Source organism: Corythoichthys intestinalis, chromosome 13, assembly GCF_030265065.1.
Source record: "Corythoichthys intestinalis isolate RoL2023-P3 chromosome 13, ASM3026506v1, whole genome shotgun sequence".
Classification (NCBI taxonomy): Eukaryota; Metazoa; Chordata; class Actinopteri; order Syngnathiformes; family Syngnathidae; genus Corythoichthys; species Corythoichthys intestinalis.
Genome location: NC_080407.1, coordinates 52,953,653 through 52,968,042, shown reverse-complemented (window position 1 = coordinate 52,968,042; position 14,390 = coordinate 52,953,653). Strand labels below are relative to the sequence as shown.

General features: G+C 43.5%; 1 protein-coding gene across 1 annotated transcript in view; it reads right to left on the bottom strand.

Moving 5' to 3' along the window:
- Positions 1-3,860: 3,860 nt before the first annotated feature.
- Positions 3,861-14,390, bottom strand: part of efnb3b (ephrin-B3b) — a 133,445-nt gene continuing 122,915 nt past the window's right edge. The window contains exon 5 of the mRNA XM_057853822.1: positions 3,861-10,970. Within this exon, the coding sequence (XP_057709805.1) occupies positions 10,540-10,970 (431 nt within the window). The 3' untranslated portion in view covers positions 3,861-10,539. The remainder of the gene's footprint in view (positions 10,971-14,390) is intronic.

The window sequence follows — 14,390 nt, the reverse complement described above, 5'->3', positions numbered from 1 at the left end:
ATGCAGCCCACACACCAGTGCTGGGCGACGTGTTCCGTTTCCTCTAGCAACGGAAGTTCAGTATTTAAGCGTCGTGCTAGACAAAACAAATCGCCTCCTGCGTGCCTCCTCATCTTTTCCACTTTTTTTTTTTAACGTGTGCCCTCTTCTGCGGAGTTCGCACACTAACACGGCTCAGTGCCTCTCTGGACACACACACCATTCTCCATGCTCATTGTTGCGCTCTGACAGCTTTTGTACTCGCACTCCCTCCTCCATTCTCCCTCCGTGGCCGCCATCTCCCTAATTCACCAACTCGGCGCCCCTCTCCTACTCCTCACGCACACACATTCCACAACGTAGAGGTCAAAGGGTGCAGCTGCCTCAATAAAGGGATAGAACGCGGGAGACTCATTCACTTTCTGCCGAGGCTTCACTTTTAGGGGGAGCCCTCAAGGCGGGGGGGGGGGGGAGTTTACCGCCTCGTGTTTGCTTCTTCTCACACTTTGTTTAGCGTGTTTGATGACAAACAATGTTAACACGCTAGATCGGCCGCGACATTTCGGCCCACTGCCAAAAGCGGAGGACAAAACCTAAAGCGGACGTTCAGAATTTTTGACATTAGGATTAATCTTCAAGTTAGCTGGGGTTTAATTAGTCGGTGGAGTTGATTTCAACAAATTCCGTGTAGTTTGTGTCTTACCCTAAAACAGGGCCCACATCCCATCTGATTTTACGGAGTTTAAGTACGTACAGGACACCCTTAAAATTAGGTAGCCGAGCAAAACGCATCCATACGGGTGAGTGAATTTCCTACCTTGAGATGCCTTCAGTCCTTTGGCTTTGCTTCAGATGTGGAGGTGAGGCCAGTACCCTCGCAAACCGAGGCCGTGCACGGACTTCACTGGACGTAGACTTAGCCTCTGGGAACTCCGGGTGTCAGGAAACGGGCAGGTGTGTGGACCCAAATGCAGGGAAAGGACGCGAGGCAGATTGACGGTGCAAAAATGATTTAATTACAGCAAGCAAAAAACAAAGTACCAACAAATAATGACGAGATCCCAAAAAACACAGCAGCAAACAAAACTCAGTCTGGGTATCAAAAACTTTCTGAGGGGAACACAAGGGCTTAGAGAAAACTGGCAAAAACAGGTTCGGACGTGCACATGGACATTGACAACAAAGAGTGAAAAGAAACTGGGAGTTTATATACACACACAGACAAGGGGTAACGACACAACGAGGAACAGGTGAGCACAGGAGGATGCAGATGGAGCAGGGACAACAGGTGAAATCAATGGGCAATCACAGGGACAAGTCACACTACGGCCATGTCCACACATTGCAGGGTTTTTTAAAAACGAGGATTCAGCCCTCATACGTCGGGGAAAAATAATTGCATCCACACCTGCACGTTTGTGTAGAAAAAAAAAAAAAACTTCCACAGCCAACCACTTTCATTCATTTTTAAGTACATTTAAAACAATAAAATAATTGTCCAATATACCCATTATTCAATAAGAAGCACAGCAAGAGTTTGTATTAAAAAAAAAATGGAAGCAAAAAAGCACCCATTTAATATACTCCAAATCAGGGCCGGCCCAGCCTATACGCAGACTATGCAGCTGCTTAGGGCCCCTGACCACTTGGGGGGCCCCTAATCTGGCAATTGTTTAATTTATATTCCATTCTATTGATTACAAGCTTAAAAAAATAAAAGTTCTTCCTTAACTTCTTTCTTTCCTCTTTTAGAAAAAGGTTTGGCGCTATCTACTGTAAGTACTGACAATCATTTGGGGTAAGCTGTTTGAAGTATGCAGTGCAACAAAATCTGATTATTATACAAAATATGGACGTATGGGTTGAATTGCATGTATGGGTTTCACAGTACACTGTGACGAAAAGGTGGGCCAAAAATATGGGTCCCTTTGCATTATTTTGCTTAGGGCCCCCAAATGGCCTGGGCCGGCCCTGCTCCAAATGTAAAAATTGGTCTCATGTGTCATGTGAGGACAAAATTTCTCACAGCCAGTGACGTAAATCTTCGGTTATCAGTGTCCACATGATGGAGCCACAAACACAGAATTCACACTTCTTCACTTTCCTCGTCGTACTTAAAAACCGTGGTTTAAATGTGCGTGTGCGTCTGGATGATAGGCCTATCCGTGGAAAAATGTCTTCTTTTTGCCAAATACCCTGCTACGTGTGAACATGGCCAAGGAGAAAACCAACACATAAGCTAACACCGGGCGATTCTGCTACTCAGTCAATGCGTCTTTGTGTCACAGAGTCGCCATGTAAACTGCCAAAAATGGACACATTCAACATATTTCATTTAAAAATATTATTAAAACAGCCAATTAAAGCCGACATTCCGCCATATTTGCTGTTTTCAATGCTTAGTAGCACCGCTGCGCACGCCCAATGTGACGTGTACGAGCGCTGACGTTAACGGCGCGGTCTCGCGAAGCGGGAGCTTTCGATATTCAAGCCCCCCTCAATCCCCCGCAATCAGACTCTTCCACTTTGGAGGCAGGATTCAGAATTTTTCATCTTTGTGTCGCAGAGTCGCCATGTAAACTGCCCCTAAGATACTGTGAGGTACAACAAGTTATCTTTTATGCGACGAAAAAAAACGACTAGAGACAAAATGGCGTACGGCGTTGTAACATGGGAATTGCGTACATTGTAAAAATAAGAAATAGCTGGTAAACTGCATGGAATTTGTTGAAATCACCTCCATCGACTGATTAAACCCCAGCTAACTCAAATATTAAGCCTAATGTCAAAAATTCTTAACTTCCCCTACTCGTGTCTCAAGGCCATACTGCATTTAGGTGTCGAATGTTCTCTCATGCAGGGAGATCAAGTATTCATGAAAGATCAGAAAAATGGGAAGATTACAGAAGTTGTCAAGTGTCAGGCTGAAGGAGCGAGCAAGTTGAACATTATGAAAATGTATGCGCCGCCATGACCTGGCCGGGCTAATCGTAGCCGGCGCGCTGTGAAATCCGTCTTGATGTATTGAAATGTGGGAAAGCCTCACCTCTCGGAGCATTGGAAAGGGTGTGGCGCTGCCGCAGATCACGCTTGCACTCCTGGGAGTGAAAATTCAATCAGATTCCCTTTGAACAGGATGCGCTTTGAACTTGTCGTTTAAAGGAAAAGGTCTCATGACACAATTTGATGCTGGAAATGCGCGCAGGTGGGAATCCGAATCCTGTGGCTCGTCTCAGACTTTTAAAACTAAATAAGAAAAAAACTTCCCATGCAACCTCTCATCTTGTTCCGCAACGTTGACGCGTTAAGGGCCTTTAATACGTGTGACCTGCATCAAATGGTATGATGAAAAAGACTACTGTCTCTTGCACAGTCCTCTCATTGTCGATTAGTTCGGCTTAAGTACACGGGAAGCTCACCTCCATCAAATATGCGCTCGTGTTGTTTTCTATTTCTCGAGCCGAGTCGGAAAGGCGCATTAGCAATCAGCAAATGCGTCCGCTGATGCGATCTGCATATTTTTTGCGCTCCACTATGCACTATTAGCAAAGACGCGCGCACCTCGGCCCTGAGAGTGCACAAATGAGCCTGAGAAGAAGTAGAAGATGAAGAGGAAGAAGACAGAAGCGCTCATCCACGACGCCTCTTCATCGTCGGCGATCGGAACAGTAAATGGTATGCATCATTTGATAAAATTTTGGCAGCCGGAGAAACAAAATCCACCCTTTTCCTCCCCTATTAAGAAATCACTTTTACTTCTAACAGAGTTTACAGTGGGGCAAATAAGTATTTAGTCAACCACCAATTGTGCAAGTTCTCCTATTTGAAAAGATTAGCGAGGCCTGTAATTGTCAACATGGGTAAATCTCAACCATGAAAACCCCAGAAAATCACATTGATTGATTTTAAAGAATTTAAAGAATCTTGGTCTCATCTGACCAAAGCACACGGTCCCAGTTGACGCCTGGGAGAGCCTGGGAGACCAAGATTGAGCTTTTTGGCAACAAACACTCTAAGTGGGTCTGGCGTGCCACGAAAGATGCACATGCTCAAAAGCACCTCATACCCACTGTGAAGTATGGGGGTGGGTCAGTGATGCTGTGGGGCTGTTTCGCTCCCAAAGGCCCTTGGAACCTTGTTAGGGTGCATGGCATCATGAATGCTTTGAAATACCAGGACATTTGAAATCAAAATCTGTTGCACTCTGCCCGAAAGCTGAAGATGGGTCGTCACTGGGTCTTTCAGCAAGACCATGACCCTAAACATATGGCCAAATCTACACAGAAATGGTTCACCAGACACAAAATCAAGCTCCTCCCATGGCCATCTCAGTCCCCAGACCTTGTTTTGTTGGCAAAAGGGGGTTGTACAAAGTATTAACACCAGGGGTGCTAATAATTGTGACGCACATTATTTGATGTCAAATAATTTTTTTCTTTATGTGGGATTTTTTCCCCACTGAATAAATGCACTTGTATTGAAGGTTGGATTTTTCTCTTTTTTTCCCATTAAGGTCCCATATTATTTGAATTAAAAAAAAATATTAGAAGCTAAAAAACACATCTATTGTGCATTGGGATTTTATAATGGAACGACTTTGAATTTTTCGATGTTGCTGCTCATAGAGACTCATATATGGCTAATGTAGGTGCCGGTTTTGGTTTTAGGTCGATAGCAGCTTTGGTTTTTGAAAAAAAACGCCTATGGATCGGCCCCGTTTCCCATGTCATGTAAATAGGTTGAAGTGCATCCCAGACATGCTGCACCACTATAAAAAGCTGGAGATTTCCCTCCCCGAGTAGAGTCAGCCGTGGATGTCGTACGGATCGCTCGGCCTGTATTCCTCTGCAAGCTCTACCGGGGTGTCGGCTCTCCGCCCGCTTGTCAATGGTAAGGGTTTTGATTGCTATGCTCAAAGGACTATCTTGTGTGCTTTAACAGTAGCGCGGGGATCTTAGAAGTGACAATCTGTATCTAGCTTTATTGTTGTGTTTGCTTTCTTCTGTTTTCTACAATAAACATCGTATATTTCACAAAAGTGTATGTGTTGCTGACTCACTGCAGACCCGGAAATTTTGTAAAACAGAAGTCTATAGCCTAAGATCTTTTGTTAAGGTCATTTGTGTACATTTGCATGTCAGTCAAACTTTATCCTGAAGTTCTTCCTCAAAACACAACCCCACCCTCCACCTGGTTGCCATGGTAACATATTCACATCCTCTCCCTCGCTAGTGTCAAAGTGATACCAAGTGTGTGCATCGGTGAACAATAGGGGTATATTTGTGTAGCTGCGAGCCAATGAAAGTGTGTGTTTGCCTGTGTGTGAGGTGCCCGGTAATCAACTCTCACAGGCACACACACCATCGATCAAAGTGGTCACCCTCAAGCCCACCCTGGTGGGCAAATGAGGATACATTGAAGGGACGCCAACTGTTACCATGGCAGTGGGTAGGGGGATAAAAGACAGGGGGAAGGGGGAAGAGAGAATGAAATCAGCTCCGTCAATAGGTTGCCAGGCAACACTAGTTTGATAAGTTGTTGATAACACTAGCGGGAGTTGAAGCTATTAGGAGAAACACTAAAAGAAACCCTGCTGAGGGGAGTCTATAGGACCGATACGGGCCTCCGATACACACTCGACAAAAGACCCCCACACAATAATGACGCTCACATGACGACCAAAAGTGGTGCTTAAACATTTGTTGTTGTTTTTTTATTCAATTGTTTTTTTTCTCTTTTTCAAAGCAGGAATGTAGTCATCTTTTCCTCCTGTTAGAGGTGCGTTGGGGGTGGGGGGAGGTCGGGCCGTGATGAGCGGTTTCGAACAGAGGCGTTCCAAATACAACACGTCACAATTCGGGGGTCGCGCTATTCGGACGGGCTTCCGTTCACTGGCACATACACACATACACACTTTAACCAGCCAATAGTGGTGACCCCCTCCCATCCCCACCCCCTTTGAGGTCGCAGCCATTTTATTTATTTATTTTTTTTTGTATATAACACACAATTTTGTTGCACAAGTTGTCAACGAAGCCTCGGGGGCTTACCCGCTACTCTCTCTGCGTGTTCGAAAAGACAAAGACGGAACAGCGTACATAAAAACAACGAAACACAAGTTTGTAGTCGTACAAAAGAGCACCCCTCCCCCGCGATCGATCTTTTCAACTCAACTGTCAAATATAGGCCAGAAGCAACCGGGCTACAAAAAAATCCTCAACATGGGTGAATGTGACAATTAAAGCACATCTTCATACAAAGTGTAGGTGATGTTAGGTACTGATACAAAACACAGTTAAGGAAAGATCACATGATAAACGCTGGGGTGTGAGTCTTGTTTCTGTGCGTGTGTGTGTGTATGCCACTGTCAACCAGTTTACACAAAAGCCACAAAATGTTTGCGCAACACAAAACAATTTTACTGTTAAGCACGTGAACAAATAGCGCCTCGGAACGCAGCAGTCGGTCTGGGGGCGAGTTGCGTACCTGTGTTTTCCAAGCAGTCATTAAACAGGCGCGAGTGATGTAACACAATGAGAGGAGTACATTTGAAATGTGCCACCTGTGATTTAGCGAGCGTGAGATCAAGATGCATGAGTTCAACTCTGGGATACGTTTCGGCCGGCGCTCCTCATCCCGTCCGTTGGGATCCTTCATTATCCATTTCCGTACAGTCCTTTCCTAAGCGCCGCATCGTCCTCGACGCCCTCTCCGAAAACAAAAAACGTTTGGAATCGAACGAAACGATAAGCAATCATCGATGGCTCTACCTCAACACTTCCACGAACGAAGTCTAAACTTCAACACTACGGCATCAAACGAGAAGCTCTAAAAAATATACAAACACCTGAAGGCAGGTGTTAAGGTGAGGGGCAGGTCGGCAGGTTAATTAAAAAAAAATCAAGAGGGGTTACAGTGGTATGAAAAAGTATCTGAACCTTTCGGAATTGCTCATATTTCCACGTAAAATCACAATCAAATGTGATCAATCAAAATCACACAGATGAAAAAACAGTGTCTGCTTGAACTAAAACCACCAAAACATTTATAGGTTCACATATTCTAATGACGATAGCATGCAAACAACGACAGAGGAAGAAAAATAAGTAAGTGAACCCTCTACCTAAGGAGACTTAAAAAGCAATTGAAACCAATTTTTACCAAACAATTTAAGTCCGGTGTGTGCCCAATCACTGAGTGGGTTAAAACTGCCTGGTAAAAATTGTCTTGATGAGAAGCATTTTCTGATGTGCATCATGGCTCGGTCAAAAGAGCTGTCTGAAGACCCGCTATCAAGGATTGTTGATTTGTAGGGTCGGTTGCCAACAGGCTTACACTCCCAAGGGATTCACACGATTACTGGGTTCTAGATCACAGAGCTGATTTGTGTACACTCTACCCCTCCCAATCACTTAACTTATAGACTCCCCCATCTTTCCCTGGTCAACAGGCCCCCCAACATTGTGTCAGCCGGAAATACATCTAGCTGACAATAACACCAACATATTAATAGTTAGCTTTTGTTCCCCCATAACCCCTTCCTGTTCGCTGCTTTTTCATAATAAACTAGATATGTTGAACGATCACAATGGGCGTAAGTCATACTCTCAATGTGAAACATTAAAACTGTTCAGACTAACAGCACACTTAGACTTCCATTCTCTGTGTCAAACAGTTGAATAGGAAAGGTTTTAAAAAATAAATTGGAAAAAAAAGGATTGCTAATTTGCTAAGCTGGGAAAGAATACAATACCATCTCTAAAAGTCTGGATGTTCATCAATCGACAGTCAGAGACGTTGTCTACAAATGGACAGAGTTGCTTCTCTCCCAAGGAGTGGCCGTCCACTAAAGATGACAACAAGAGTTCAGCGCAGAATACTCACAGAGGTAAAAAAGAACCCTAGAGTGTCTGCTAAAGACTTACAGAAATCACTGGCACAGTCCAATATCTCTGTGCACACATCAACTATATTTAAAACTATGGCCAAGAATGGTGTTCATGGGGGGACTCCATGGAGGAAGCCACTGCTGTCTAAAAAAAACATTGTTGCTTGTTTAATGTTCGCAAAAAGGCACTTGGACACTCTGCAGAAGTCTTGGCAAAATATTTGAGATACCGCGAGAAACAAAAGTGGTATTTGCCAGGTGGCAACATTGATTTTGCCATGTGGCATCATTTTTTGCCATGTGGCAAGATTGATTTTGCCATGTTGCATTTTGGTTTTGCCATGTGGCATTTTTTTTTTTTTTTTGCTATGCAGCAAACTGGATTTTGCCATGTGGCAGTTTTTTTGCCATATGGCAAAATGGATTTTGCCATGCGGCATTTTTTGCCATGTGGCAAAATTGATTTCGCTATGTTGCATTTTGGTTTTGCCATGTGGCATTTTTTTTTTTGCCATGAGGCAAAATTGATTTTGCCAAGTGGCTTTTTTTTACCATGTGGTAAAATGGATTTTGCCATGTGGCATTTTTTTTGCCACGCGGCAAAATTGATTTTGCCATTTGGGTATTTTTTTGCCATGTGGCAAAATTGATTTTACTATGCGGTTATTTTTTTTTACTATGTGGCATTTTTTTTTTTGGCTATGTGGCAAACTAGATTTTGCCATGTAGCAGTTTTTTTGCCATGTGGCAAAATGGATTTTGCCACGTGGCATTTTTTGCCATGTGGCAAAATTGATTTTGCCATGTTACATTTTTTTGCCATGTGGCAAAATTGATTTTGCCATGTGGCAAAATGTATTTTGTTTTTTTGTTTTTTTTTTTGTATGTGGCATTTTTGAGCATTTTTGATTGAGTTACTGTAGCTAATTCTTTTTTTGTTGTACTTAGAGCTTCATTTATTTATTTTTATACCGTTTGAGGCTAAAAAAAATGCCACATACCAAAAAAAAAAAAAATTCCGCAAACCAAAATACATTTTGCCACATGGCAAAATCAATTTGTGGCATTTTTTTGGGGTATATGGCATTTTTGCAGGCCATGCACATCCATGCCATTGACTTGCATGGCCTGCAAAAATGCCATTTACCCCCCCAAAAATGCCATATACCGAAATACATGTCAAAATCCATTTAGCCACATGGCAAATACCACTTTTTGTTCCCGGCCCTGCTGAAATATTTTGTGGACTGATAAAACCAAAGTTTTGGGGGAGTAACACACAACGTAATGTATGGTGGAAAAATGGAACAGCTCACCAACATCAACAACTCATCCCCACCGTGAAGCATGATTGGAGGGAGCATCATGATTTGGGGCTATTTTGCTGCCACAGGGCCTGGACAACTTCCAATCATTAATGGAAGAATGAATTCAAAAGTTGATCAGGATGTTTTGCAGGAAAACCTGAGGCCATCTGCCAGACAGTTGAAGCTAAAAAGAAGATGGATGCTGCAACAAGACAATGATCCAAAACAAAGAAGTAAATCAACTTCAGAATGGTTTCAGAAGAACAAAATACACGTTCTGAGATGCTGTGGCATGACCTAAAGACAGCGATTCATGCCAGGCATCCCAGGAATCTGAGTGAAGTACAGCAGTTTTGTAGAGAAGATTGGGCCAAGATTAGTCCTGATAGATGTGCTAGACAGATCTACAGCTACAGGAAGCACCTGGTTGAAGTTATTGCTGCCAAAAAATATTAAATGTGATGGTTCACTAACATATTTTTACCCCTTCTGTCATTGTTTGCATACAATCCTCATAAAAATATGAAAACCTATAAATGTTTGGGTAGTTTTAGTTAAAGCAGACACTGTTTTTTCATCTGTGTGATTTTGACACAGATCACATTTGATGGTGATTTTATGCAGAAATGTGAGAAATTCCAAAAGTATATGATACTTTTTCATACCACTGTAAATGAATATCAAAGGTGGATTGTACTACGGTAAGTTGTGAACAAGAGAAAAGGGGGCTAACGATTAGCTGGTAAAATAGAAGAAAATTATAGCGAATAAAAGAAAAACCATCTATTTACTGGATATTCATATATATCATCTATAAGTGTGGATAGCCTTAGAAAAATCTCACTTTATTGGATTTTTTTCGTGATATCCGCTCACTATTTTGTGTTTTGGTATTTTTTAAGACAATTCTAAAGAGCACATTCACGCCCATGTCACACGCACGCATACACATCTTATTAAAATATACAAGAGTCTGAGTGTCAGCGCCGCCCGACTGCTCAGAGACCGCCTCAAGCCCCGGGTCTGGTCAGCTGTTGACCCCCGCCCTGTCTCTGATTGGCTGAGGGGACGCGAGGGGGTTCTAGGCAGGTTTGGCGACTGGGAGTTCTTCAGCAAAGTCTGGGCTTTCATTGATGTACGTTTCCAAATATAGTTTTTTGATACTTTTCAGGTCCAAAAGCCACATTCATGCACTACCAGGTGCATTCTGGGAGTCTCCTCGGATTCCGAAGGGTCGGCGAACCCTCACGCGTACTTGGGAGTGCGACGGTGGAGTTTGGTTAGGGTTGTTTTTTGGCAGGTGAGACGCAGGGGGAGGGGCCGGGGCAGGGCTTGGAGTGGTTCTGTGGGCGCGGAGTCCAGTTTTCATACTTTGTAGTAGATGTTAGCCGGGCTCTGCGGCGGCATTTCCTGCACAATGTAGACGGGGTGTCCGTAGTCGCCGCTGACTTTCTCGTAGTGCGGGCAGTAGGCGGAGTCCGACGTCCTCAGAGGGATGATGATGTCGCTGGGCTCGGAGCCGTTGTTGTTGGAGCTGCCCATGCCGCCGGCGCCGCCGCCCCGCTTGGGGCTGGTGAGCGACGACAGCGACAGCGGCGGGTGGTGGGTGTCCGAGTGCTTGGCGTGCCGCCGCCGGTAGCACACCACGCAGATGACGGCGGTGACCAGCAGCAGGAAAGCGGAACCTCCGGCCGCGCCGGCGATCACGGCGATATTGGACGACTGCAGCGGCCCGTTTTCACCGCCGCCGTCGGCGCCTCCGAAGGTGTTGGGCCCTCTGGAATGGGTGGAGTTACCTAGAAAAAAAAGTATTATATAAGTTTATTGTAAAATAAAAATTTTAAAAAAAAATACCGTAATTTTCGCACTATAAGGCGCACCTGACTATAAGCTGCCACCCACCTAATTTGACAAGAAAAAAACATTTGTTCATAGAGAAGATGCACCTGGCTATAAGCCGGAGCTGTCCTCATTTCATTATGGGATATTTAAACCAAAATATTTTAACCGGTAACACTTTATTTGACAGTGGCTTCACAAGACTGGAGAGACAGCGAGAACCAAAAGTGGTATTTGCCTCGTGGCAAAATGAATTTTGCCATGTAGGATTTTTTTTTTTTGCCATGTGGCAAAATTGATTTTGCCATGTGGCATCTTTTGCCATGTAGCATTTTTTACTTGCCATGTGGTAAAATTGATTTTGCCATATGGAATTTTTTTTTTGCCATGAGGTAAAATGGATTTTGCCATGTGGCATTTTTTTGCCATGCGGCATTTTTGGCCATGTGGCATTTTTTTTGCCATGTGATTTTTTTTACCATCTGGTAAAATTGATTTTTGCCACGTGGCATTTTTTGACATGTGGCTTTTTTTTTTGCCATTCAGCAAAATTTAATTTGCCATGTGGCTTTTTTTTGCCATGTGGCAAAATGAATTTTACCATGTGGCATTTTTTGCCATGTGGCAAAATGTATTTTGCCATGTGGGATTTTTTTTGCCATGAGGTAAAATGGATTTAGCCATGTGGCATTTTTTTTTTTTTTTTTGCCATGTGGCATTTTTTTGCCATGTGGTAAAATGGATTTTACCATGTGGCATTTTTTTGCCATGTGGTATATATTTTTTTGGCCATCTGGTAAAATGGATTTTGCCATGTGGTAAAAATGGATTTTGCCATGTGGCATTTTTTTCTTGCCATGTAGTAAAATTGATTTTGCCATGTGGAATTTTTTTTTTTTTGCCATGAGGTAAAATGGATTTTGCTATGTGGCATTTTTTTGCTATGAGGTCAAATGGATTTTGCCATGTGGCATTTTTTTTTGCCATGTGATTTTTTTTTTTTTTTTGCCATTCGGCAAAACTGAATTTGCCATGTGGCATTTTTTTGCCATGTGGCAAAATGTATTTTGCCATTTGGCATTTTTGGCCATGAGGTAAAATGGATTTTGCCATGTGGCATTTTTTTTGCCATGTGGAATTTTTTTGCCATGTGGTAAAATGGATTTTTACCATGTGGCATTTTTTTGCCATGTGATATATTTTTTTGCCATATGGTAAAATTGATTTTGCCATGCGGCATTTTTTTTTTTTTTTTTCAAATAAACCACCATGAAGCTTTGAACCAATTGGCTGCAAAGTTTCATTGCTTCAAGAAGCTTCATTTGGGAGAAATTGAGCATTATCTGACAGAATTGCAGGGGTGCCAATACTTTTGGCCAGCAGTGCTAGTGTGAAAGCGCTCTAAGCACTAGGCTTGTAGACGAGAGGAAAAAAAACAACGAGGGAAGAGGGGGTTTAGGGGAGGACAGATGGAGGATGTGCAGCGGTGACATCTGCGGATCTCTCTATTTAATTCCATAGTTTTCTCTTCATCCTTCCCCCCTCTTCGGCCCCTCTGAGCTAAGTGCCGCGGGCGGGCAGTGGATGGCTAATAGCTACACTGGGCAAAGGACAAAAAAAAAAAAGACTGATAGTAAAAGACGGAAGAGGGAGGAAGAAGACTGAGGCGAGGAGCCAGGGCGAGACCAGAGGCAACATTTGAGAGAGTTATTACTGTCATTAGATGCTGCAGCTTGGATGGGAGAGCAAGACGCTGGCGGGGGTGGAGGGGGTCCATCAGGGGGTGATGGAGCAGACAGAAGTGTGAGGCGAATGAGTTGGAGTGAGACGAGAATAAGTAAAAAACAAAGCACAATGAGCACTTTTTTAAGGACACACATGGTTCAGTTCGACATGATTTTAATCAGGCTTCATTCTTTGTACTGAATATAAGGCCACGCTTTTAATTATGTTCCCGCTTTGACCTTTAATATCAGAACCCTTTGAAACCGGCATTATTCCCTCACTGTGATCCGCACACAAAGAGCTCTGAGCGAGTGCTGGATGGATCAAAAATAAAAAAAAGAGAAAGGAAAATAGGTGTAGAGGTGACGGAAGAGGGTTTATAATGCAGAGAGCCAGTGAAAGGTGACAGTCATAATGGAGATGGAGAATGAGGGATGTCAGTTAATGGAGAGAGGAAGAAAGCCGGCAGAGGCGGGCATTAGCGCTTTGCTCGCCCTCAGTCCGGCACAACGGGGCGCACACTCGCGAGTGTGTGTGTGTGTGTGTGAGATCAGAGCAAGGTAGGTCATTACTGCTCCAATAAAGCCCAGACCGGGAGAGGATGCGAGAGAAGAAAAATGGGAACGCGTGCCAGGAATAACGTTCCCCCAATCACCGGCGCTTTATCTGGCGGGGACGTGCAGTCGTGACCTTAAGCGAGTCGGCGTTGCAACTCGCGTGTTTGGCCGCTTATTGACGCGCGTTCACCTGCCACATCCAGAGATGAAAGTGGCTTGGAAGGGCGGGACAGACGGCCAGAGAAGGGTTGTCTTCACTCTGTGCGGCCAAGGCCTACAGCCAAGCGGTTCTTGTCACGTGGTCCGGTGGTAGCGCTAAGTCAACACTGTCGTCGGGCTGTGTTATACTCTGTGGCTTTGCTGGTACCTCAATGTCATGGTGTTGAAAAGTGGTCCAGTCCAGAGCTCTTATTTTGATAGCTTTCTTTACCAAAGAGTGCTATCAAAAAATATGTTTAAACTAGGGCTGTCAAATTTATCGCGTTAACGCGCGGTAATTAATTTTTTTAATTAATCACGTTAAAATATTTGACGCAATTAACGCACATGTCCCGCTCAGACAGTATTCTGCCTTTTGGTAAGTTTTACAGCTAGGCTTTTTGTGCTGTCTAACAGCGAACTCTTGTGGTCGCTTTGCGACATGGTTTATTGCTTTCTTGCCAGTTCAATATGGCTGCACGACGTCTCGGGCTGACGCCTACGTTGTAATGTTGTGCTTATATGATCCTTGGACAAGATTTGTCCGTAAGTATGGTTGTTGTACAGAATGTACATATTATGTTAGTAAGCGAAATGTTATATTTTTTGTATGAGACGCTTTTTGTTTATGTTTAGTGAACCTGTATAGCGTGCTAAGCTAACGTTGTTGCTAATGCAATGCTTGTGTACTTTTTTTTGTAGTTTCACTACGGTCTAAAGAGGACAGTGGTTTGAGGCCATTTTATTAATAAATCAGATGAAAAAGGAAGAAGTCTTAAGGCGTCGTTCAATAGCTGTCTAGCTTTGGAAAAAGTAGACGCTTCGGAGTGAGGACAGCATAGACAGATTTAAATGACAATAAAGTGAAATGCCCACTACAGTCCTTATGTACCGTAT